The sequence below is a fragment of the Xenopus laevis genome, chromosome 2L, assembly GCF_017654675.1.
Source record: "Xenopus laevis strain J_2021 chromosome 2L, Xenopus_laevis_v10.1, whole genome shotgun sequence".
In the NCBI taxonomy this organism is placed as follows: Eukaryota; Metazoa; Chordata; class Amphibia; order Anura; family Pipidae; genus Xenopus; species Xenopus laevis.
In genome coordinates, this window is record NC_054373.1 from 38,596,521 (window position 1) to 38,624,420 (window position 27,900).

A 27,900-nucleotide genomic window follows, 5' to 3' on the forward strand; every position below is an offset into this window, starting at 1 on the left:
AGGAAAAAAAGAAAATCAAACCTGCTCGATCTACATCTGCCTGATTTTTGGCCTATCAATCGAGGAGACCAGTAGAAAGCTCCCACACACGGGCAGATAAGCTGCCAAATCAGTCTACAGAACACATATTAGCAGCTTTAATCTGCCTGTGTATGGCCACCTTTAGGGACAATATAGTGGTTTTATGGGGGGGGGGGCAGAATGCAGTAGTTTTTAATTTAAAACAAAGGCCTGTTATACACCTCTGTGTAGAAATGATTCAAATGTCAAAGTATTGACATAAGTCTTAGGTGGCTCCAAAATATTCATATAAAAACCAAGAGTCACTATAGAGGGCTTCACATTTTTCATTCGTTTGCATATCTTTTCATTTAACTTGAGAGCAAACTATAAAGAAAATGAAAAATACACGTGAAATACAGACAAAAGCCAAAAGTTTATTGGCCACAGCAAAACAGCTAACAACGTTTACTCCAGCTAAATATATTGACCCAAGTTCACATGATTGTGATACACATGTAATCCAATTAAAAACGCTATAACTATGCACAAATGTTGTCCTTTTATAAAATGTCCATGAAATCACTACAAACCAAGAACACTCCCATAACACATACTATACCCATACTTCTTATGATACACTTGGGCAACATTTACAATTAAAATTAGTGATTGTTGGAACTTTGACACTGGGAACTGCATTTCCAGTAGTGAGGTTTGGGTCTATACTAAGGAGTTTTGTATGTGTGACAGTTTTAAAAAATGAGTAGAAGTTAAGTTTCCTATGGGAGCAGCCCCAATTACTATACACAGCCATGGCAGTCACCTGAACCTTTGATCTGGATATCATCGGTGATATTGTTTAATTATGGAGCAGAACAGAACTTTAAATAGCAGAATGTTCCAAACCACTTTTAAGTCAGATTGTTATTTTCTCCTGCCCACTTGCACAATTCTACGTATAGTTCCAAGAACAAACATCCAGTGCCTTTCAACCCAGTACAAATGTACCTGAGCTAACACTGGAAACTTCTATTTTTGCTCTAAAAAAAACTAAATTTCTGAGGACAAACAAAACCAATCAACTGTCCACTGAGAAGCCCCCTGTATGATAACATGCTCCTTATCTAAATGGATAACAGGCTGTAGGTGGAAAAAGTGGGGTTGTTTATTCAGAGGCTTCTCAATGAACGGTTGATTTGCTGTAACTATGTTCTGACGAACAGAAACTAGATTGTGACTTTCAGAATGTGTCCTGTTTAGTCAAATAAATCTATATAAAAAAAAAAAATTAACATTTTATAATTACTGGCACATGGAATCCAGCTTATGGCCAGAATTAGTAGAAAACCACAAAAGTGAATTGTGTAGGGCGATGTAGCCCACATGTCCTAAGTATGTCCCCACACAATCCAGTAGATTTTTACCTGTAAATGAAGTAAAACAAGATGATCAAAGACAACAAAAGTCCTTCTTTAAATCTATTTTCAGTAGCCACAAAATGAAACATTTTGTGGCACTTGTTTGGGAACATCCTTCACATGGAGTAGTTTGGTTATAAGATTGGTTCCTTATCACTACTACAAAACATACAACATATACAAGGAAACTTTGGCCTACTTCATGACACGTGTGTTCTCCCACCATCAATTCACATTACTGCCTGTGGGAAGGAAACTATGGAAATGTTGTTGCATGCGATAGTGCAGACTTACCATGGAGACAAAACGTCCCATGTGCCATTGCCCTAACCTCTTCAAACACTTGCAGCAAACCCTTAACTTCATGGGCAATGTCACAAGGGTATATGACTGCAACCCACAGGGGGTCATTTATAAACACTGGGCAAATTTGCTCCTGGTTAGTAACACATGGCAATGTTTGGTCATGTGCAGATTTGCCCATTGTATGTAATGAGCCTCAGTGTTTCCAGCTGATGTCAAAGAGAAGCAACCCAACAAAAGCAGAGAGTGTGTTTTAACCATAACTTCAAGAAGCATCTATAAAAATGCACCCTGTGATATAAGCCAGGTGTTAAAACCAATTCAGGAAACTTTATTAAGGCGCTTGTTATTTTGAGGGAACATATAGATAATGAAGCTTAAAAACATGCCATCCGTATGAAGGAAACAGTTTAGGAATTGATAGGTGTGAGATATGCTGACCTACACATCAATGATTAAGGCATCGTGGTATTTACATTCAAGTCATACCAGTGGATATTATACAAACGTCTCCAAATAGTAATTTTTTTACCTTTTTTTAATTAAAAAATAACCGATTAATTTAAAACAGAAAATGGAATAAAGCTTAAAGCCACTCAAGGATATTCCCCCATGATACCTAGTCAGTGGAACACGACCTTCTACTTTTATCTTATTACATCATGAATGATAACATGTAGTTGTGCCGACCATGGATGGCACTAAATATAAAGCGAGGATAATGTGTGCATCTGTTCAAGAAGAAAAAAAAAAAAAAGTCTCAAAGCAAAACTAAAGTATATACACCTAAAACAATGCATTATTTAGTTTTCAATACCCAAATTGTATGTAACAGAGCACGTTTATCGGTCTCCCAAACATTTTTCCTTCTACTAGAGATTTTAGGCAGTTTTAGAAAATGTAGATGACTGATGTTGCTTCTCCATAATTCGCCACTAGTGTGTTAAGTGTTGTGGTATTCATTGGATGTCTTCATTTCCACGATTATTTGGCGAGGAAGGGTTGAACTAAAAAAAAAAATTAATTAATTTAATTTCCAAAACACCATTGAATTGTGAAAAGATTTTCTACTTACTAATTATGTGGAAAACTGAAAAATCTAAATAGATGTATACTATACAAAGGGTTGTGCATATGGATGTAGCTCCTCATCTGATGCACCATTAACTCCATTTCCAACATATTATTGGAACTATGGCTATAACAACATTTACATATGTCTAGAACTCTGTTCCAATTGAAGGTGGGGGATTACAGGTTAGACCTTACAGGGAAAGCTGAATCAAAAAGGGATTCGATTAGTTTAGAGATTGTAATTCAAGAATTTATTGGGTCAATTTAAACAGTTTAATTAGCCTTCTTCCTATTACTAATTAAACTGCCTCAGCAATTTTTTACACCAGTTATATTGATCGCAGCACAAATGAACAAATTCCTATCCTCTGCCTGCCCACACAACAAAGTTGAGAGGTCAACCCTGGCCCACCAGGCTGATTCCAGCATGAATTGCAGATTATCAGATTGGTTGTGTTGATGTGGGCAGGGACAGCATGGTAGGCTGAGCTGGCAATTTCTCTTAAGGAAAGGAAAAAAAAAACAAAACCCTGCCATTTGTATGAAGCTGGAATACGTAATCAAAGAATCTACGCTCTGTGCCATAGATGCTGCTTTCAATGGCAGGCAAGTGATTTAACAAACTCTACACTGAAAAGGGCATGTTTATAGCGAATACATGATACAGTGTCATTAAGGTGAAGAAAGGATTTCCCTTTCATGTTTACTCTCTGTTCAGAAGAATAATGAATTTAGCAGGAAAGGGATGGAAGCAATGGCCACCCAAACAGTCCTTCAGTGCAAAATCTCAATACCGCTTCTGTATATAGAATGATTATTGTCTAACAGAGCATGTTTGTTTTTAGCTCCTACCAAAAAGGTATTAATCTATTCACATGTATTACTGACCTTGTGGCTCTGCTTGATCCCCTTTATAGCTTTCCATGTTTACATTTTCTGGGTCACCTTTATAGTGAAAAACATAAGTAAAAACAAAAGTCTTCAGACTATGTTACACAAGTATCAAGTCAGTCAACATTGTGTCTAATATTAGTATGAATTCATTCAAGCACTGATACATTCCCTGAATTGTACACTAAATGTAAAGACTTAGAAGAGATAACAACATAATTAAATGTTTGCATGTCCATGTTATACCCAGGATCGCATGATCCTGAGGATGACAACTTTTATTAAAAAGAAGGGCTTTTGCCAGTACATCCATGTCAAGTCTACGTTTTCAAAGAAAAGATTGTTCTTGGGATAACATGACTGTTTACTGCATTTTATCAGTATCCCTTTAAATGGAATTCAAAAACCTGTATTCAAGTTCATTATCATAGGGTGAAGTATGTATTATTCATCAAGTTTTTTCCACAACAGCACCACTTTTTTCATCTGAAATATTGGAACTTTCAGGTCAGGAGGTTGTGCTTTGAACAGTAATACAAATAAAGCCCTATGGTGATGGTTGTGAAATATGCACCTCAACACATACCCTTATTGCGCACTGGCCGCATTCAGCACGCAGAGATATTTTTTTGTAATCCCTACAGGAGGTAGGTGCAGTTGTATCCCCAGCCTGCCCCCCAGTAGTTCCACCACTGACTTGGAGATAAGAAACATTGTATTGTATTGTATTTCTAACTACCACTCTGTGCTTACGCTAAAGACTTACCGCTTGATTCTTTGAAGCACAGTTTCTTCTTCTGGTAAGCTATAAAGCTTGATACTGCCCCCAAAGCAGCTGCACCTACTGCGCCCAGTATTCCAGCAATCATGCTGGTTTTTGCTGCAAGAGGAACATAAGATTTTCACAATCACGTAGGCCTAACATAATTTAGCTATTTCACTCAAACAACCACACTAGGGATTCCGGCTTGCGCTATTTCACTATAAACCAGTGGTTTCCAAATCTGTGGTACTGAATTCCCAAACATGTGAACCAATATAAGGGAAGCCCAGACTGAAGACAAGATATCTGAATGTTTAAGAAGCGGGAATGCTCATCTACTGTCTTGGATTGCAATGGAACATTTTGCAACCACCAAGATAAAATATGCCCCCAAAATGTTTGCCTATAAAGCAGGGGTCCCCAAGCTTTTGTACCCATGAGCCACATTCAAAGGTTAAAAAGGTGGGAGAGCAACATATGCATTCAAAATGTTCCTGGGGATGCCAAATATGGGTTGTGGTTACTATTGGTAGCCTCTATGTGGACAGGCAGCCTACAGGAGGCTCAGTTTGGCAGAACACAGTTTTTATGCAACTAAACTTGCCTCCATGCCAGGAATTCAAAAACAAGCACCTGATTTGAGGTCACTGGGAGCAACATCCATGGGGTTGATGAGCAACATGAGCCACTGGTTGGGGAACACTGCCCTAAAAGAAAGGCTGAACACCTCTTCTGTAAACTCTCAAACACACCTAATCTGGTCACTTTTTAAATGCTACTACAGAAGAAAAAAAACAATAAGCCACTTTTTGGGTGTTTGCCCATTTAGTGCTACCTATTTAATATATATATGCATTGTTATGCTGTCAGTTAAAGGCCAGCTGTTCCCAGATCCACAACTATTATAGTAGTTACTGGCCATATTAGTAATTGCCGTTTCCTATACAAGCCAAAAGGCGAGTTTATAGTAACAATTAAAAGAAGTGCCCTGGTAAGATACAGGTTCCTCGGCACATTGTTTTGGGGAACAGTAGTAACCAGCGCTATATAATTTCAGAATCTTAATGGGAAAAAAAAAAATTAATAACTTACGTTCTTCTACTGGCTTTTCTTCTGTGTCTGCAAAGACAAACAATGTTCTGATTTACTGTTCTGCTCTATGATAAGTCAATAAACACCACCATTTCACCAAGTTAGTATGCATAAGCAAAGCATATAGCACTGATACAGCAAATAGAAAGATGTGTTAGGTGGAAATCTGGTGAGATCCTGCCATTAAAAAACAGGTATCAGGAAGCAGAATAAAGTCACTGTTCCATTCCATAACTAGCAGGCTTAGCCTTCTATAGCTGGCAGTTCATTCTATCATCAAACATGTCTAACTGTGTAGCCAAGAGAAGGGGAGAAAAAGTGCAGCTTTAGTAGGTTATTTTTTTTGGAAGTTCTAATGAAGGTTTCAAAAAATGAATATAAAATAATCAAGGGTTTTAACGAAGAGTAAGGACAGGGAATATTGAGGGAAAACAAAACAAAAAAGACAACGTACCAGCAGATGGATGATAGTCACGGTCTAGTAGTGAAACCATTTAAATAGAACTCTTAATGGCACTATTCATCCACCAGTTCTATCAGAAGGTTGGGCATTCCTTATGGCTTTAAATATATTTTTAAAGGTTATAAATAAATAATAAAAACAAGCATATGATCGGTTGCTATGAGTTACTGAACGCTGAGCAATAACTTCATTCCCTGGTTTTAGGGGATAAGCACTGGCTGGTATTAAAGAGTGTATTTGGTAAAGTTTGGCCCACTTGTAATCCTTAGCAACCAAGCAAATTTTTCTCTCACCCAATACTATTCTTGTTTGCAAATATTAATGCTTATTTTGTGAAGGCCAGCACAGAATTTTAAGAAGGCGGAATAAACCATTGGCAATGAAATGCAGGTTGTATTCATAGCATAAAACATGCTTTATTTGAATTTTAGAATGTCCATTTATACTGACAAGGTGGTTTGAAATAAAGTTAGAAAGCCACCAATTATAGTGTTACTCAAGCAAAACAGAATGTGCTTTAAACAGGAAGTTCACCTTTGTTAACTTTAGTATGTTGTAGAATGGCTAATCTTAAGTAATGATTCAATTGGTCTTTTTTTATATATATATATATATTTTTTTTTTTTACCTCTTCCAGCTTTTAAATAGGGGTCACTGACCCAATCTTAAACAAATGCCCCTTACAGCTACAAATTTAACCGGAGAGCTGCTGAATAAAAAGCTAAATAACTCAAAAAACACAAATAAAAAATGAAAACCTATTGCAAATTGTCTCAGAATATCAATCTCTACATCATACTAAAGTTAATTTAAAGGGGGAACAACCCATTTAATATTGCTGGCAAGCATGACAAGCTCAGAATTCACCATGTTACTACTAATTTTTACTATGTGCCAGCTCTAAGATTTGTCTTAGTAACCCCTCTAATGATGCCCAACATTGCAGTTATACATAATTTTACCTGATACGTACAGTGAGTAACCAACCATTTGGGACTAAAAGTACATACCAGGCAAGTGTTTTATAATAAAACGGTGCAAAGTTTGTGACAGGGCTAGTTATCTATAGCAACCAGAAGGTAGTGGTCAGAATCTTATTGGTTGCACCTAGGCAAACTGAACAGCCTAATAATGCATTTTATATTACAGTATGTACAAAGAAAGAAAGGATAAGTTATCAAATGCAGATAAAAGAAGGTATATTGTGTTCTGTAATTTCTAGTACATGTATGGGACCTGTTATCCAGAATGCTCGGGCCTGGGGTTTTCTAGATAATGAATCTTTCCGTAATTTGGATCTTTACACCTTAAGTCTACAAGAAAGTCATGTAAAGATTAAATAAACCCAATAGGATGTTTTGCTTCAAATAAGGATTAATTCTATCTCAGTTGGGATCAAGTACAAGGTGCTGTTTTATTATTAGAGAAAAAGGAAATCATTTTTAGAAATTTGGAATGGATCAAATGGAGTCTCTGAGCTTTCTGGATAAAGATCCAATACCTGAATCACACTTGGTCACTTTCATGGACTAATACACATCTTTTACTCAAAAATTATTGCATGAATACGTCTTGAGCTTGACATGCTTTAAATCTGTTTTTTTTAGTTATATTTCGCCCTAAGAAAGAAAATTAAACCACTTATAGTTTCTAACTTTCTGGTTCAGCCAAATCCCTCCTTGCACAGGAGTATGTAAAACTACCAGTTGATAGATAAGCCCTCTATATAACCCACTCCTGTTGAATAACAAAAGGCTGCAGATTTGGGAAGGTAAGGCTCATTTATACAGAGCTCACTACCTCCATTTTCAACAATTTGATTCATAATAACTTTTTTAATAAAAAAAAAAGCCTGCATACATTTTAGTGCTTTGTAGTATTCTTATGTTTATCAAGTGTATAAATGTTTATACTACCCCTTAAATAAGAACTGGTTTTGTTTTACCCAATAGCGTTATTTTAGAATATAAAAAAAGTTCTTGCTCCTTTAGATAAAAATCAGTCTGGTTTCATTCTTACCTTTGGGTTCATCGGGTAAAGGTTGGCCATCAACAAGATCGTTGTCGCTGATATGTCCTCCTAAAAGACACAAAGAAATCTCAGGCATGCATAATCCAACTGGTTAATACGTTTGAGCAACAAATGTATTAATGAGGATATTGGTGAATGCTGAATGATCTAGAACATATAGATGCAGATTTGAAAATCTTCCATTAGTAGATAACCTATTGGGGCAAAAGGAAAGAACAGAAGGGAAGGCAATTGGTAAAACTTCAGCATATGGGGGGGGGAGAAGAAAGTCAATATATGACAAAACATGGAAAAAGGAAAGGTGGTGTCCTTACATTGATTGCACCCTTGCTGTAGGTTATTAAGCCATACAGACTAATTACAACAATGGTACATGCAGGCCATTGGGCACTGACCTAATCAACGATAAGGTAGATGTACGGCCCAACCCGAAACACACGGGACCAGGCTGGCTACTGCAAAAAATCTTCAGGTCACTGGCAGGGAGAGCGGAAGGGAGTACTTAATCCGAACCCACCCAAGACTCAAAGAATTTTTGTGGTAGCAACACTGCCAGTTTCAGTCTGTCAAATTATATACTCGTGCCTGCCCCGCCCCTTTTGTGATGTCACCACGGGGCGGGCACAGGTCTAAAATAGAGGGGACAGAGCAGGCAGGGTTCGGGTTGGGAGAAAAATTCGGCCCACACATCACTTACACGGTGCCTAATTAATACAACCTGTAGTAGTGTATCTGGTCCTTTAATGGTTTGTTGATGCTATCAATGCTCAAATGCATAAGAATTCAAAGGAGAACTAAAGGACTGTGGTGAATTTGGAGTCGTACAGAAGGCCAAAATACAAAAAATAGAATTTCGACCCTAGTTCTTCATTAAACTTTAGTTCTCCTTTAATGCCACTTGGTTTCAGGGAAGCACGATGGCAGTGTTACATGGTTATTTTCATCTGATGCTGAATTATGGACCAAGAAAATGGGAGAAACCATAAGTGACTTACTTCAGGGTGGTTAAAAACAAATCAGATACAGCAGCCTGATTAGATGTATTGCATCAGAAGTTTAACACATGGAAATATCACAGTGTCTCAAAAAGACAGTAGTCATGCAACAATAAATGCAGGAAACTTGTCTCACTGAAGCCACAGCATAATCGGTACAAAAATCTTGACAAGTGGTATCTCAAACTGGAGCAAAATATCTCCAGGCATACAAAGATTTGTTAATTATATTTAGGGTCTGGCCACACAACATCTCCTCTTCTTCGGGGCGACAATCTCCCCGAACTGCCTTCCCCCTGCCCTCCGCCAGCTAAAATTTCAAATCGCCTGGGGAAAGGCACATGGGAAACTTTGGATGACTTCGGAAATTGAAGTGCCGCGAGTGCATAGCCACAGGCGATTTTCATTTTTAGCCGGCGGAGGGCAGTTCGGGGAGATTGTCATCCCGAAGAAGAGGAGATTTGTCGATGGGGCGACTAATCTCCTCGAATCTTTTCGTGTGGCCAGACGCTTAGCAACATGGTGGCTCAGTGGCTACCACTTCTGCCTTTCAGTGCAGAGGTCCAGAGTTTGATTCCAGTTTGGGCACTAACTGCAAGGAGTTTGTAGCGCTGCAAATTACGTTGGAGCTCTAAAAAAATACATGTTAACAATAACATGCTAATAATGTTCTCCCTGTGTCTGAGAGTGTGGCATACCCAGAGGAACTACACACACCAAAAACAGACAGGTTAACTGGTTTCAGATTAAATTGACTATACTGCGAGTGAATGTGACAAACTTAAGATTGTAAGCTTTACTGGGGCATGCTCAGCATGTATTATCTCTGTAAAGCACTGTGCAAATGTGTCCGTTCTATATAAATAACATCATAAATGAAATAAAATACTTTTTGTCAAACATAACTAGATGACCTATTACTGTTATTACTATGTAATAAACCGTATGAAACATGCCCAGGTGCAGTAACCCATAAGAGGTTTGCTTTTAGTGAACATTTAGTTGTAAATGTGTTTGGTAATTAAAGATTGGAACAAGTTACACGGATTACTAGTGGAAAGGGTTTTTGCAATCACAGGTTATTGCTTGCATGTAGGCTACAAACTGGAAAGGTTGAAAAGAAAGTATAAGTGCATATAGAGTGAAACAAGACTGGTTTGATCATATTTAAACAAGCCCATCAGAATCTTACCACCACCTGCTCCTCCACCACCACCAGGCTGAGGCTTAGGAGTTTCAGGGCCTTTATCTAGGGGAAAGAAAATATTTATTTTCATCAGAAGTTAAATTACATTCCCACAAAATGCCACAGCCCTGACCTATGTCTTGGCATGTGTATAAGGTGTGGCAGTACAGGGGCCTTAAGCACTTGTACAAATAATGATTTCCAGGACAATTAATGGGTGGGTCCTCAATTTCAGCTGCACAGGGCTTTTTGGCTTGAATAGCGTTGTCGGGGGGGATAATGAATATTGCTCTCTCTGTAATAATGTATCATATTAAGAATGATAGGTTACAAAAGGAAGTGCTTCTGTTCTCTACATAAGTGGATACATTGCTTATCATTGGCCCCGCTGAGCAGAATCCTTGACTTTCATTAAGCCTAGAGCCAGAGCATAGCTAAAAATCTAAATTATTGCATAGCAGACATTCAACAATACATTCGTTTATAAAGATATTGATCCGGCTAAAAAATGGTGACAAAATGGATATGTACAGGCAAATGCAAATAAAATCCCTTTGCTTTTGGTGCTATTGGCCCTTTAAAAAAATAAAGCTAAACCAAGTCTTTGCTGGGATTTTATCATTCATTGGAATATGTCGTTTGTAAGTAAGGTATATCTTCTGTTTTTTTTTATTTTTTTAATTAATAGTTGTATTTCACATTTAACTGTAAAAAAACAAAAAAAAAAACTCTTTATTACTTCAGTGCTAGGGATAGGAGAGATCTAAAAGTTTTAATACACTTGAGCTTTTTACTTTTACATTGCATCATTTACCCATGGTAACCAAATACTTTTCTGTCATTTTCTACCTTTTATTAGACTGATCATGTGGTTTTATAAAATTATTACTCGTTAAATTACTTATGCTTGGTAAGCAGTTCTTGTTCATTTTACAGAATATTACACAATTTTTACATGGAACAGAAATCCCATTTTGTGGATTCAGGTTCAGGGTATTGTTTTTTTTAAATCATACTGAAAAATGCTTACCGCCATTGTCAAATGCATCGTCAAGATTAAAATCTAAAGAAAAACCAAAGATATTTTAAAATACAAATCTATTACATCACAAAGTTTAAACCTTCACACCCAAAAAACCTCATATCAAGAAATTCCCAAAAACACATTAGAAAGGAGCTCTGCAGTGGCAAAAGTGTGTTTTGACAAAAGACCAACAACAACTGGTCCAATAAATTGGTTATTCTACATGAGCTTCTACTGTTGGAGGACAAGACTAAACAAGTATCTAAAGCTTAGCATCCATTAAAAGATCTGCTACTAAGGAGAAAACAACAAAGTAGTGGTCCATTTCCGGCCCTCCAGCCACAATCAGATCCCAATAGTGGACAATGTATTCCATATCAATGCAACCCTCGCCCAAAAGGGATTTCTAATTTGCCAGATAGATATCTGGACAATAACAAGCAGGATATCACTTGGCCTGGTCATGCAAGGGTCAAATAAGAGACTTGTTTGTTCTGAAGGGGACTAGTTGGCACCAAATATATTTGGCTAGGCTATAAGTCACCACCCTGATCTCACTGCACCATGAATTTTATTGTTCGGCTACCTGGTTTTTATATACTGCAGGATACCTTTTAATCAGGTCTTACCCTCAATCCCAGCACCACCTGGGTTTGGTTTTGGAGTTGCTTTTGGGGGTCCTAAAAAATGAAGAGAAAATAAAAAATTAAGAATATATATAAGATATGTTGGAAAGTCATCCTCAGACGAAATATGGATTTAGCAGAGGGAGCAGACTGATGGGGCCTATGAGTGCAGAGGGCCCAGTGAGGCCCTAATTAATGAGCAATTTCCAATATATTTTGTTCGAATAAGTCAACTGCCCAATACTTTGGCACCCTGAATTGAAATTGTTGTTGGGTCCAATAATATCCAGTTATGCCACTGGATTTAAGGAGTACCAATTTACTATAGTACTTGTATTATAAATATGGATAAACGGAGGGCACACCATACAATTAGATATTTGGCAAAAATATGCGTTACAGGTGCAAAAAAACCAAGGTCACCCCAACACAAGAGTGGCCATATAATCAATATACCATACAATAGGTTATGCACTCAAAAAAAAATTCAATTATAAACTCAGGTAGTATCAAAAAATCTGTTATTGTTTAAAACAATTTGGCAGTTTACAATAGTATTAACAAAAGTTCAGTTTATACAGCAATGATATACATAGCAATAGTATACATACCACCCAAAAGTTTGTGTGAAGCAAAAACAGGAAGCAACAAGGAGCCCTCAACTTCACTAGCTTCAACCCTAACTCCCAAGCACAAGCCAAAGTATATTATTAAAAGAGATTTCATTTAATCGCCTAAAGAATTTCACAGCTATTTACTTACCATCCACAGGCTTGGTGGGAGCAGCAGGTGTTTTTTTAGTTACATCTACAAAAAAAAAAAATAATTATATATGCACACACATTACATACCGGTATTTCTTCTTAAAATATCCCCCAAATTTGTCCTGTCCCTTTAATACACGTTAACCAGCTGCAAGGTCTCTTTACTTCTAGGATGAGCCACGCTGAGGTCTTATAGTCACGTATCCTTTAAAGGGATTCAGTCATCCAATTTTTTGGTATTCTTTTTATTTCTAAATTACACCGTTTACATTTCAAATAATTTATTCTGTAACATTTTATTCCTGAAGCAACAACTGTATTTCTTAGCTGTAATAATGGTGTGTAGTCGGCCATCTCTGTGCATTGTGCCTAAGCCAGTACTTCACAATAGAAAAGCTTTGAGATAAGCTATTGTACTTCGGTACAACCCAAGTTATGTACTAGCAACACAGGGTTTCTCCTGCTAGGGTGCTCTTTTCATGTCTACCACAAGGTGGGGAATGAGAGCATATTCAGTAATGCAAACTTTTTTTTTTTTATTTATTTATTTATTTTTAATTCATTCAACCTCAACAATGTTGGAATCGTCTCCAGCCTTCAGGATTCCTGCTTTTTGGATGGGGTGAAATGGAGTGTTAGAAATCATTGCCTCTCATTTATCAACACTGGGAAATTTTGCCCATGGGCACGTGATTTCCCTACCCGCCCCTAATTTACATATGCAAATTAAGATTCGGTTCGGCCAGGCACAAGGATTCGGCCAAATCCGAATCCTGCTCAAAAAGGCAGAATCTCGAACCGAATCCTGGATTAGGTGCATCCCTAATATATATATATATATATATATATATATATATATATATATATATATATATATATATATATATATATATATATATATATATATATATATATATATATATATATATATATATATATATATATATATATATATATATATATATATATATATATATATATATATATATATATATATATATATATATATATATATATATATCTATATATATCTATATATAATTTACTGTACAAGTCAATTGAGGCTAATGGAGGTAGGTTTCCAGCAGTGTACTTTAGCTGGCAGATAAATGCCTGATGCCACCCTAAATTACTGGGAGGTAGTATAGGCAGTTTTGCATGTTCATACACTTGCTAAAATTCAGGACAGTACCAGCAGTGTAATTAGCCCACAGAGCTACTATAAGTTCAGGCAGCCAAATCGAATAATAGAGGTTCAGGGAGCTGCTATCTGGTTTCCTTTCAGGTGGGAAAGGGAGGGGAGGCGTCATCAGTCCTACGTGTAGGGCAGCAGTCACATGACTTGAGGGCACCTGGGCACCTTGCTCTTTTGAAAAAGAGATTTCAGTGCAGGATTCTGCTGGAGAAGCACAATTAACTGATGTGTTTTGGGGGGAAAAAATTGCTTCCTGTGGCATTATTGCTTTATATATTCCTTATAGGCCACCTTCTCATTAGCTTTCCATTCCCGATCAAGCATGCAATTACAAGATGAGCTTACCGACAACATCATCATCGAAAACTTGTTTTAGATCAAAGTCATCTTGACCTGTTAAAATACACATATCAAATGTTAGTAGTGCATCTTGAAATGAATTACAATATAATAAAACCCAGTAATTTGATTTTACCTTACATCAATTGTTTATTTTGTTGGTGCAACCAAATTTGAAAAGCGAAGGGCTTTCGTAAGAAAAGCTACAATATCTGTAGCCAATTTTTGAAAGACAAAGGAGGGAAGGCAATAAAAGGTCTAGTAACTCATAGCAACCATCAGAAGTTTGCATTAGTCACCTGTAATTTTTATTAATATTACCCATAAATCACTAAATTATACATATAATTTGAGCATGCTCAGTTTGCTACTCTCCCCCCCCCCCCCTTCTCTGCTGTTGTCTGAGTACAGAGCTATAAGTGAGCAGGGAGAGACTCAAGCAGGAAGTGATGTAACACCAAGCTAATATGGCAGCTGCTAACCTAAACAAACAAAAGAGCTTCTAGAGTATGGTAAAACATTCTACAGAATATAGCATTCTAGCTTGCACTATTGCAGCTAATCTATTGGCAATAAAATGCCTCTGTAGCTTTCCTTCTCCTTTAAGGGTTTTAAAGGTTTTTAAGGGTGCAGAGCTTTCAATCTTTCACCGAAATGAGAGCCAGTGGTTCTTTATAACTTAAACAGATAAGTTTTATGGAGAAGAATACACAAAGGAGGCCAGCATAACATAGGCTGCAAACATAATAAGTCATCATATACTCAAGGAACGATAGCCGCACAGTGCTGTATTGTGAGTATATAAGGGCTTATGTTTGCAGCCTTAGAGAGGAACACATGAATTCACTTAAGAGTTCTATTCGCTTCTCCCAGAACGCCTCTGAGTGGAACCCAGGTAGAACTATCTAGCTGCCATGGCCTACATGCCGACTCCTTTGGTCAACAATGCCACTGGGAACCTGACCCCTCTAACACTAATTGATGGAGCTCATCATAGCTTCTAGAAAGACCTATAAAAAAGGAGAACTCACACTCACTAAATCCTAAACTGGTCTGGGATTCCACTCTGGACTCCAATCCATTTAGCAGAGATTCTCAGGAAAAAAAAAACAAAAAAAAAAAAAAAAAACACACACTTTGTCACCTTGTGGCTAAACTAGGGACCTCTAAGGGCAGGGGCACATGGGCAGATTCTGGAGATTGTCGCCTGGCGACTAATCGCCTCTTCATCGGGCGACAATCTCCCCGAACTGCCTTCCCCCTGCTAAAGTCGCTTTCACCAATGCACTCGCGACGCTTCGATTTCCGAAGTCGCCCGAAGTTTCCTCGTGAAATTGAAGCGCTGCGAGTGCCATTGTGCTGGCGTTCTCATTATAGCAGGCGGAAAGCAGTTCGGGGAGATTGTCATCCCACAGAAGAGGCGATTAGATCTTCCCGAATCTGCCAGTGTGCCCCTGCCCTAAAAGTTCATAGTTTGCCCCAGGAAGGGGAGCTTTTTTTCACCATAAACTAAAGAGCCCTTTTGTAGCCACACAAGAGACTTAAAGGAGAAGGAAAGGCTAAAGTTAAGTAAGTTTTATCAGAAAGGTCAATATAAATACACCAGAAAACAATCAAAGTAATGCTGCTCTGAGTCCTCTGTCAAAAGAAACATCACATTTCTTTACTTATATTGCGTACACATGGACTTCTGTATCAGACTTCTTGTTTTCAGCTTAAACCTCCAGGGCAGGGCTTGAGCATGCTCAGTTTGCTCCTCTCCCCCCTCCCCTCCCTGCTGTAATCCGAGCCCAGAGCTATGAGTGAGCAGGGAAACTCAGGCAGGAAGTGATGTCACACCAAGAGAATATGGCAGCTGCTATCCTAAACAAACAAAAGAGAGCTTCTAGAGTTGTTTATTCAAGTATGGTAAAGCATTCTACAGAATAAATATAGTGTTATCGCTTGCACTATTGTGGCTAATCTATTGACAATAAACTGCTTTGCTAGCTTTCCTTCTCCTTTAACAACAATAAAGGGAAAACCATTGACCAGTCTCCTACTTGAGCATGGCTCTGCGGTCAATTTGTCTGCAAACCCAATTTTGATTTTCCCTTCACACATACACAACTGCAGCCCAAGAGTACTTCTGGATATTCCATCTACCTAAGAACACACCCTACCACCTTTTAAAAGTGATAGTATATCCCTTCATACACCTTTGCTCAACATAACCACAATTACTAGACGGTAACAGATTTGAACAAATGATTTGCTGCTGGCTAAAACATCTACCTGTTCCCCAGTGTAGGTGGTGTTTTTGTTAGGGCACACTAGGTGATTTGCCACCTGCTGGAAATCAAGCAACCCCTTGTGTCAAGGCACCTGGAAATACCTCTTTATTGGGCTGAACAGGAATTGGCATGAGTTAAACATAGGACTCTGGTAACTGCAGAAAAAGGCAATTTCACACAATCGCACAATTCACGTGTTTGTGGTTCTCAAGAGGTGGCATTTATATAGCAAAGATGCACAAGCCCTATTTCTAGCACTCATGCAGAGCACTTCTATCATTTGAATTATGATTTAGACCTTAAAGGGTGGTTCACCTTAATGTTAACTTTTAGTATGTTATAGAATGGACAATTTTAAGCAACTTCTCAAGTTTTTATTTTTTATTTTTATTTTTTAATTATTTGCCTTTTTCTTCAGACACTTTCCATCTTTCAAATGGGGGTCACTTACCCCATCTAAAAAAAAGGCTACAAAACCTATTGTTACTTTTTATCAAGTTTTTATTCAGGCCCTTTCCTATTTATATTTCAGCTTCTTATCCAATTCAGTGCATGGTTTCTAGGGTAATTTGGACCCTAGCAATCAGATGGCTTACATTACGAACTGGAGAGCTGCTGAATAAAAAGCTAAATAACTAAAAAAAACACAAATAAAAAGTGAAACCAATTGCAAAAATCACTCTACATCAATACTGTCCCAACTTCTGTGGTGCCAAGGGCTGAAATTTTTCCGGGCTACATTGTGGAGGGCCGATAATGGAAGCCAGTGTTGATCACTCCCTGTTTTTAAACCACACCCACTTTAAACTACACCCATGTTACAACAAGACCATGTCCACATTAATTGTGGTAGCACACCAAAAAACCAAATAGTTGGTGCTCACTTCAGGGATATCACTTATCACTCATATGTGAAAAAAGTGGTCATATCAAGACATACCCGTAAATCCATATGCCTCCTCTACCCCTTGGATAACACAGCACATGATTAAACACCTTCATGCTAATAAACCCCCAGAAAAAATACCAGACTTGTGTTCCACAGGCAGAGTAGGGCACACACAGGCAGAGCACATGGAAGGCAGAATAGGTCAAGAGACAGGGAAACCTATCAGGACCACTCTAACATGTACTACATACAGTGACATTGCTGGTGCCCTATTAGCATTTTGTATAAAGTGTAAACAGGCGAACAATGTGGGCAGTTTCAGGTGTGAACAGTACAGGGCTTTAGGGGTGTGAATAGAGGTGTCACAAGTGTGGGGGGGATCACGGGTGTGAATACAGGGGATTAATCTGAATTTGAGATTACAATGCAGGGCCCAGTTAATCTGTAGTGATACCATTTAAATTTTACACATGGTGGGGGGCCACACAAGGGGGGGCTGCCAGTTGGACAGCCCTGCTCTACATCATACTAAAAGTTAAGTCAAAGACGAACCACTAAATTATTACCAACATTGCTATATGATGTACCTTCAGATCTAAAAAAAAAAAAAAATTAAAATAAAAAGTCACTCAAAACCCATTTTATTTCGGATTTACAGATCGAAGGCTTGACATCTACCACTAGAAGACCGCCCCTAGGGATACTTGGGCATAGATATCCATTCAAACATTTATCTGCCAGAATCAGAACTGCATGGTGGCACATGAAAAGTTGCTAAGTCTGCGGAAGTTGATTGCTGATGACTCAGCACAGGATTCACACACACGTACAGGCATTTTTCATAATATGAGCTAACGTGGAATAAAAGCACTAAAAACTGTAGTAGATAATCAATATTTTTTCTCACAAACGCTATTTATTGTTTATACTCTTAGGGGCAGATTTATTAAGGTTCAAGTTGTTTTTTCCCCCATGAAAATTTCAGTTTGAGTTTTTTGGTCAAAACTCGTTTTTGGATTTAAAAAAAAAAAAAAAATCAAATAATTAGAGATTTATTATAACTAGAACCTGGATAAAGCTTGAATCCGAAAATACACCATCTAAACCCCGTCGACGTCATGTAGGAGTCAATGGCAGAGGTTTCTTTTACCATTTGAAGATATTAATAGTCTTCATGATATTCGATTTTTTTTTTTTTTTTAGAGGGTTTTGCCGAAAACTCAATCAATTCGCAGTTTATTCAAGTTTATTCTTAAGATACTATTCGAATTGTGAGTTCATTTGTGGTATAAAAACAAAATAAAAAATTCGACCTTTGATAAATGAGTTACAAATGGTTTATTAATGCGCTTCCTAATACCCATTTTTCCTACTGTAAACACCACCACCATGCTGAAAAATGAGCTAGATATCTAATGAGCAGGCTTAAAACTCCAGTCAGGCAAAATCCGCATCGAAACTATCCCGATGGGCTTGCGTAGGTGCCCATTATGATCCTATATTTTGGCCCCTGGGCCCAATCCCAATTTGGCTAAATCAGGCAAACATCCATTTGCTGACAATGTGTAAAGCCAGCTTTAGACCAAGTGAAAACAGTTCGCAGCTAACCAGAGAAAAACGGTTAGAGTGAGGAAGTCAAAAATAAACTGTAAAATCTAAAAATCAGTAAGAAAAAAAAATATAAGGTATAATAATTTGTGATCAGATTTATTAAGCATCCAGCCGAATTACTTTTTTTCAATATACATGTATGGGATCAGTTTTCCGGAAACCCATTATCCAGAAAGCTCCTGAATCTCACACAGACTCCATTTTAATTAAATAAACCACATTTTAAAAAAGTTATATCCTTTTTTTCTGGACAAAGTACGTTTTATTAGTAAAAACTAAAATATAGTTAATCTTTATTGGAAGAAAAACCAGCCTGGTTTTTTTTTATTTTCTAGTAGACTTAAGGTATGAAGATCCAAATTACAGCCTCCGAAGGCAGCACAGGTATGGGATCAGTTTTCCAGAAACCTGGAAAACCCCATGTCCTGAGCATTCTGGATAACAGGTCCCATATCTGTATATTCCCCACAATGCATAACTTCTCTGCCATTTATTCAGGACATCTGTTTGAAGGTGTGGTTACAAATCTAGCAGTGACAATGAGCAAGTGAAAGAACAAAGTGCTTCTGTAATGGTGCAGTGGGATTTGGTTACAAGAATCCTCTCTGGGGAGTTATTAAAACACAGCGCAGCCCTCACTTGTATGCACTGAATTAAGCTCTGATCTGACTGCTCTAATCCAGTTTTTTGGCCTATGCAGAATGCTTCATGCCTACATTGAGCACCTCCCATTAATATAAAGATACATTTTATTTTGCAAATAAAGTTTGCAAGGAAGGAGTTAAAAAAAAGTTAAATTTATGAGGAACCTGTTCTATGCAGCTGCTATGGTTTGCTTCTCTGAGCACATTAGAGGAGTGGTTGCTTTCCAGCGGACGATAACGTTTTCTGTGTGCCATTACTGCCATAACGCGGATTAACAATTCATTATTTTCAATATATGGAGACTGACCAGCAAGTCTGCAGCTTATATCAGTCCCTGTATGGCTAGCTGTAGTCAAATCTTGTATTTAATGCACAAACTAATATAAGCACCTATTATTGACTTTACACCACTCAAGCATATGCAGGGTCAGACTGGGGGCCCCGGGCCCCACCGGGGCTGCTGTCTTAGGGACCCCCTGACCCTGCCTGTCCCACCTGCGTTTGACGCTTACATGCGTCTGTGTGAGTACAGCCCTCTTGACAATAATGTAGTGTGTTTACTCCTGCGGCTGAAGGGAAGAAAGCGGAGCGCAGGAAAAAACACCCGTGTGTAAGTGCCCTCAGACAAGTTTTTTTGGTGATCACACCTAGATTAGTATTGCCAATGAAGTAGGTAGACCACACAATGCTTCTTGCAATCAATGGCACAACTCTGCATAGTTATCCCCAACAACTGCGAATATGAAGGCAATCAGAATCACATACATAGTCAGAGCTCTGCATTGTGATTCACCTAGATTTCCTGCTGCATTTCCGGACACAGATTTAAAACCTACTTCTTTATGAACAACTGCAATCTCACAAGTGCTGTGCTTTATACACAGACGTCCTAATGCAGCACTTCTTCAGTGTTAAGGTGGCCATACACGGATAGATCCGCTCGTTTGGCGACCGATATGCCCACCTTGAGGTGGGCAATATCGGGCTGATCCGATCGTGGGCCCTAGGGCCCAACGATCGGATCCTAGCGTTCGCCAAACGGGCGGTCGGATCGCGGGACCGCATCAACGAACAGATGCGGCCGCGATCCGACGGGATTTTTAATCCCATCCGATCGAGATCTGGCCGACTTTCGTCGGGGGCCCCCATACACGGGCCAATAAGCTGCCGACACGGTCTGTCGGCAGCTTTTATCGGCCCGTGTATGGCCACCTTTAGATTTGACGGAGAGATGGACAGATATCCCGGAATCTTGTTTACTTTGCTACATTGTGTTCATTTTCTTACACTGTGGAATCCTTTCTTATGGACGAGCCTTATGCAGCACTGACTGAGACTGCTCCTTAGTACATCTTTGTAATTACTAACCACATTATTAAATCAGGATTAAGTAAGCCCTGCAGCAGTCATATTTATCTGCTAAATACACTTGAAGCGAAAGGCTGTTATGATTTTTTTTCTTAAGTCAAGGCCAACACTCACAATACAGTACACCATTGTCCAACTTACCATGTGTTTAACATTAGCTGGGTAGAAGGGAGCCGGCATTAAATAAAAAGCAGTGTGCCAAATTCCTCTTTGTTGTGTCACCACGAGACTGTGAGTCACTGCTAACTAATCACAGATTCACTGGAGCAGCATCAGCGGACTAGAATGTTGGATACACCCTGACAGATCCCTCCAAACTGCTGTACTAAAGTGATCTATTCATAGGGATGTCTGTCATTATGTACTAGTTATTATGTAAGTTACTATTGCCACCATTATTCTGTAAATACGGATTTAGAATACAAACTAACAGTATATATGTGTCTTCGTGTATACGGACATTCGTAACATGCAGAACATTCATTTTACTGCAACTGTGTTTGTATATGCGACTAATGCCTGCGAGTACAATTTTAAATTAAAGGTGTTGTTCACCTTTATATTAACTTTTAGTATGATGTAGAGAGTAATTCCAAGTATTTTTTTTTTTATTATTATTATTTGTAGTTCTTGAGTTATTTAGCTTTTTATTCAGCAGCTCCCAGATTTGCAGCTTCAGCAATCTGGTTGCTATTGTCCAAATTACCCTAGCAACCATGCACTGATTTGAACAATAGACTGGAATATGAATAGGAGATGCCTGAATAGAAAGAGGAGTAATAAAATGTAGCAATAACTATAAAATTTGGAGCCTAAAGGTGGCCATATATGGAGATCCGCTCGTTTGGCGATGTCGCCAAACGAGCGGATCTCCCTCCGATATGCCCACCTTGAGGTGGGCAATATCGGGCTGATCCGATCGTGGGCCCTAGGGCCCAACGATCGGATCCTAACGGGCGGTCGGATTGCGGGACCGCATCAACGAATAGATGCGCCCGCGATCTGACGGGATTTTCTGTCCCATCCGATCAAGATCTGGCCGACTTTCGGCCAGATCTCGATCGGTGAAGCCCGTCGGGGGGCCCCATACACGGCCCAATAAGCTGCCGACACGGTCTGTCGGCAGCTTTTATCGGCCCGTGTATGGCCACCTTTACAGAGTATTTGGTTTAAGATGGGGGTCAGTGACCCCAAATTGAAAGCTGGAAGGAGTCAGAATAATAAAGCAAATAATTAAAAAGCTACAAAAAATAAAAAAAGATAAAATAAAGACCATTTGAAGCGTTGCTTACAATTAGCAATTCTATAACATACTAAAAACTTAAAAGTAAACCACCCCTTTAAACCCAGGAATTTTTTATATATGCAATTGAGATGCAGGTTTGGACACACCGAATTGCATTAGTTAATGGATTCCATTTTATTGTGCCTTCAGAGTTGAGTTTTATTCCATCTGCGTTTTAGCAGCATGCTGCATTCTCGTGCTTGGCGCACGTTTCTAAATCAATTGAATAGAGGGGTGCGTATGGCACTGACAAAAATGTATTTATGTGCATTAAAGGGGTGGTTCACCTTTAAATTAACTTTTAGAATGTCATAGAATGACCAATTTTAAGCAACTTATTAATTGGTTTTCATTATTTATTTTTCATAGTTTTATAGAGTTATTTGTCATTTTCCTCTGATTCTTTGCAGCTTTCAAACGGGCGTCGCCCCTTCTAAAAAAAAAAACAAATGCTCTGTAAGGCTACAAATGTATTATTGCTACTTTTTATTACTAGGGATGGGCGAATTTGACCCATTTCGCTTTGCCAAAAATTCGCAGCTGGCGAAATGTCGCAGACGCCCATTAAATTGTTTTGACGCACATTTTTTTTTTTTACGCACGCCCCCATACAAGTCTATGGGCGTAATTTTTTCGGCAAAACGAGGCGAAAAAGTTCGCCCATCCCTATTTATTAGTGATCCTTCCATTTAGACTCTCTCCTATTCATATTCCAATCTCTTATTAAAATCAATGCATGGCTGCTAGGGTAATTGGGGCCCTTGTAACCAGATTGCTTAAATGCAATTGAAGAGCTGCTGAATAAAAAGCTAAATAAACGCAAAAACCTTCAATAATAAAAAATTAAAACCAATTGTAAATTCTCTCAGAATATCACTCTCCACATCATACTAAAAGTTATCTGATAGTTGAACAACCCCTTTAAAGAAAAACACGCAAGTACAAGTTTTTACATTCTCAGCACGTTTTAAGAACACCAAAAAATGGCTATATTTAAAAACCATAAAAGGTACAGATATGGGATCTGTTATCTGGAAACTCATTATCCAGAAAGCGCCGAAATACGGAATGACAGTTTCCCATAGACTCCATTTTATCCAAATAATACATTTTAAAAATGATTTCCCTTTTCTTAATAATAATAATAATAATAATAAAACAGTAGCTTGTACTTGATCCCAACTAAGATATAATTAATCCTTATTGGAAGCAAAACCAGTCTATTGGGTAGTAGACTTAAGGTATGAAGATCATACCCATGTCCCGAGCATTCTGGATAACAGGTCCCATACCTGTACTCTAATCTCAAACAGCATTCTTCTAATTTGCCTGGTTAGAGGAATGAATGAACCATAACTCTGTACAGACTAAGTAAATGGACTTTCCATTCTTTATCTAGGACTGCTGGCATCACGCCGGCGCTAATCACACGCGGTATATTCGTTTTGGGTGACAAAATTTCCCCAAAACGCCCAGTGTGGCCTGACCCTTATACAGAAGGAAGGAGCAGAGCTGTGGAGTCAGAAGCAATTTTGGGTATCTGGAGTCTGAATCGCCAAAAATTTACTGACTCCTAATAACTTTAAAAACAAGCACTGAAAATAATCAAATCAGATTTAAGAGCTTCTATGAAGGAGGATATGGCAGCAGCAATTCTGTTTCTAAGAACAATACTTTAGTTGATTTTGTATTGTATTTAGCAGCTATTCTACAGCTATAGGCCAGGTTCAATTAATATATAAATTGTTTTAGGTTTTCCAATTGTTCCAATTGCACCTTCTGTTCAAGTTCAGTGAAGTATCTCTTGCCTTAGGCTCCTGGTACATGGGAGACTTGGTCTGCTGATGCCTTCAGGTAAAGAACAGTAAATGCCACCCTCCATCCTTCACCGCTCTTTATTTCTTGGCATACTAGTGAATTACACACAAACAAATGAACTCACACGGAGCAGTGGCACTTAGTGTTGAGTTCTGCCACTGGTTGTTGAGCATGTAGTTATGTGCTTCTAATTCACTAGGATGACAAACTGCAACACTTATGTCACACAAAGATTCCTTCAGTGGAACGGGTACCCACAAAAAAGCTACATACTCCTCTGATTAAAAGAAGGGAATCCTCGGAAGCAGAGGAGGAGTGTTCTTCCCCTGTCTGACCCATACCAAAGCCTAAACCACATTGGTTGGCCAAATTTCAACCCAACTGGAGGTACACCAGCAGGTTACCAAAGCATGCGACATGTCGGATGTCCTGAAGATACAGAAAGAGAAGGAGAAATCGCAGGTAAGAACTACATTCATCCGACTGTCCGTTGAAAACGCAGCGTGCATGAGTTTAGTCTCATAGCGACATGTCGGCTGGGGCCGCACCGTGGAGTTCTACCCTAAATGAAACTCAGGGATTCTGCTCAGCAGGGACAAAGAGACAAAGATAAGAAATGTATCAATCTAGAACAGTTAACAGGGTCGGTGACCCCCCCCCCCATAGAGGCTTTAGGTGAAAAAAATTTGATTTACACTTCAATATTAGAAGAAGGGTCAAACAAAGAAAATAGAAAGTAATTGCAAAAACCCCTTAAATGAAATAAGTCACATTTTTAAAAACAAAATGAATGAAATATAATGAATAGAGCTGCACAATGTCAATGCTCTATAATACGTTGAAAAAAAAAAACACATGTATGCAGTGACTGTGCAAATAAGACAGAAGTCTGTAGTAGGAACCAGTTCTAAATGATAATGCTGCAGAGGATCAAACTGGAGGACCTTACACTTCAATAAGGCTCTGCCATAACATTTCCTTGAGAATGTTGTATAGCATAGGGCAATACCGTGAGAATTAAACTCTTAATATTTGTTTCTTTGCACACAGAGCAGTTATTATATATACATACACACATATAAAATGTACAGATTAACACCTTGAAATCCAATTGTGAATGCAAGAGGTTAGTGAAGGAGCTGCCCAGTTGCCTCCTAGTTATCCCCACCTGAATGATCAAATTAAACAACAAAAACTAAATTGATCATATTTCCAACTAAACTTGATCTCCCCACCTTCTTGGCACACAAGGAGTTGAGTCACCCATAGGAAATAGTCAGTATCACGGGGCCTCAAATCTGCTGTTTAAAACCAAACACTTTCCTATGTAATATTGCCAACATTTCTTCCATGTTTCCACAAGTAACAGCATCCATGCCATTACCCTGTCCCACCAAGACTTCTGTAACCTGCTACTAACTGGTGCCTCTCCCCTCTGCTGCCTGTCACCCTGCTTCTCAAATCCTCCTTTTCTCACAGGCCTCTGTCTGCATTCTTTATAGTGGGTTCCCCATTAAGCACAGAATAACATACAATCCTTCTCATGCCTTTAAAGCCCTTCATTCCTCTGCACCTCACTACATCTCGTCTCTCCACACATTCCTTCATTGCTCTCAGAGCCTAGGCCTGACCACTCCACCTACTTCCACTGTATCCGCTACTCCTTACCTCTGGAATGTCATCCCTGAATTCCTTCATAGAGAATCCTCCCTCAGTCTCTCCAGAACTCATGGCAAAAGGTAGTCTTTAAGTTAACATCTGAGCGCTTATAAGGCAATGACAAGCCTGCGTATCCATACAGATTAAATACCCACGTAAACTGGCAGAAACTTTACCCCAAACATGTGAAAACCAAGACATACAGAAGCAACGTCCGGACATATATGATTTTTTTTTTTTTTTTTTTTTTTTTTAAGATGCTCCGGCCAGACAAGGATATCCAGTCCCTGTTCAAAAATGACAACGGCAACGTGTGTGTCTGGCTGTTGCTGAACTACAACAGTTAGAGATCTAGATGGGATGTGGGAGTGGTTCAGCAATGGCAAGACACCACAATGTCTAAAAACGGACTAGTAATCCAAGGAAAACCTGAATATAAAGTACCTGTAAAATCTTTGTGGAACAATAAGACAATATGTCTGCAGGAATCTAAATTGAAAACATTCTAGTCAACAATTAAACTTGGGCACATGGAAAAAAAAATTGTTGTGAGCCCAATGTTTCAGGCTGGTCTAATACAATCAATGTACACAGGTTTAGATAGATAAAAATATGCTTTATTCTGTGCTGCCCTTGCCTTGCATCAGTGCTTTACACAACCAGACCCTGGGGGCCCCACAGACTGCTCTGTATGACATCATTGTATCCAAACCCAGCCCTGAGTATGTGAAATTATGGAGAACACTGGGACACAACCGCACTGGGACTGGCTCAAGCCTCCAATGACTCACACACAGGACAGAACTGTTATACTTTGCCTATTTTTTAAAAAGTTGGCATCAATTGTCAGAGGAAGTTGCTGTGAGCAGCAAACATGGAAAGGTTACTCTGTGCCACACACACAAAGCCGAGCGCAAAATAGCAACATGTTTTCTTTGTATGAGTTGCATTATATTAGTCAGTGCACCATGTGGTCTGACACACTAACAGGGCACCCCTGCCCTCCCCCCACATAACTTTTAATACACAGAGGGCACCCCTCCCTTTAATAGAGACAAAGGGGCACCTTCACCTTTAATATACAGGGCACATTATTACAAACTATGCAGAGCACCCCTGCCCCCCTCATTTAATACAAACACAGGGCCCCCCTCATTTAATACACACTCAGGGCCCCCCTCATTTAATACAGACACACAGGGCACCCGTGCCCCCTTCTTTTAATACACAAAGGGCACCCCTGCCCCTCCTTTAATACAGACACAGAGGGCACCCCTGTCTCCCCACCCCTGCACCCTATGACTGTGCCCCACCCAAAAAGTACAAAAGTAACTGCCCACTGCAGGCAACTGCCTCCCCACTCTTTATATATAGCAGTCCCAGCTGTTGTTGGGAAGCATGGCAGCAGCTGCATATACACATATATCCATTTATATACACACACACACACACACACACACACACACAAAGGAGCAGGCACATAATGGGACATGATGGAACATGAACCCTTCCACCGATAGCAGCAGTATTAGCAGCGTTTAGCAGAGGTGTGATAGAAAGCCAGATAGTTACCTCTAATGTGCAGAGTGAGAGAGGCCAGGCACAGCAGGAGCCCCAGGCTGCGGAACATTCTACTCGGAGATGGGGGGAATGTCAGGAACCAAAGGTGCAACACAAGCGCCTCTCCTTATCCCAACTGCGCGCAACAAGTGGAAAGCAACAACAGCGTCTGCCTCCAGATTAATTTCCACCTCTCAGACTTTAAAATAACTTTCCACACCCTTCAGGACGCTCCGCCCACATTGTGCCCAGAAATGAGTGGAGCCAATCAACTCGCACAGGCACAGCCGCCCTCCCCCCTCCACTCTATCGGCTCTTCTCCCTGTGAGGCGGTGGCACAGCTGTGTGGCCTGGGGTGGGACCCTTTCAGTGCCGGGAGCACCTAGCATTTCCCTCTACCGACACATATTTATTTACTGTGTGTTTCATTGCTCTTCTCTTTCACACTATACAGCTGTAACACAGAGCTATGAATGGAAGCCTGAAGTCTCTAAAGGGATATATTAGATGTATTTCATGTCCTCCTCCATATGGCCCACCATAAACCCCCAGACCAAGGGCCCCAGCATAAACCCTTACACCAGGGGCCACTCTCACTACTAATATTCTTCATCTCCTCAATCAA

The 27,900-nt window shown here is 39.2% G+C and overlaps 1 protein-coding gene across 3 annotated transcripts; it reads right to left on the reverse strand.

The window, feature by feature from the left end:
• Nucleotides 1–417: 417 nt before the first annotated feature.
• MGC115708 (uncharacterized protein) lies at nt 418–27,566 on the reverse strand. Of its 3 annotated transcripts, none has more exons than XM_018245308.2 (12): nt 27,288–27,566; nt 14,174–14,221; nt 12,632–12,676; nt 11,873–11,923; nt 11,250–11,282; nt 10,226–10,282; nt 8,027–8,086; nt 5,999–6,022; nt 5,545–5,571; nt 4,456–4,569; nt 3,687–3,743; nt 418–2,731 (listed from the first exon to the last, which is right to left on the reverse strand). In XM_018245308.2, the coding sequence occupies exons 1-12, from the start codon at nt 27,343–27,345 to the stop codon at nt 2,709–2,711; spliced, it is 597 nt and encodes a 198-aa protein (XP_018100797.1). In that variant the 5' UTR covers nt 27,346–27,566; the 3' UTR covers nt 418–2,708.
• Between the last annotated feature and the right edge of the window lie 334 nt (nt 27,567–27,900).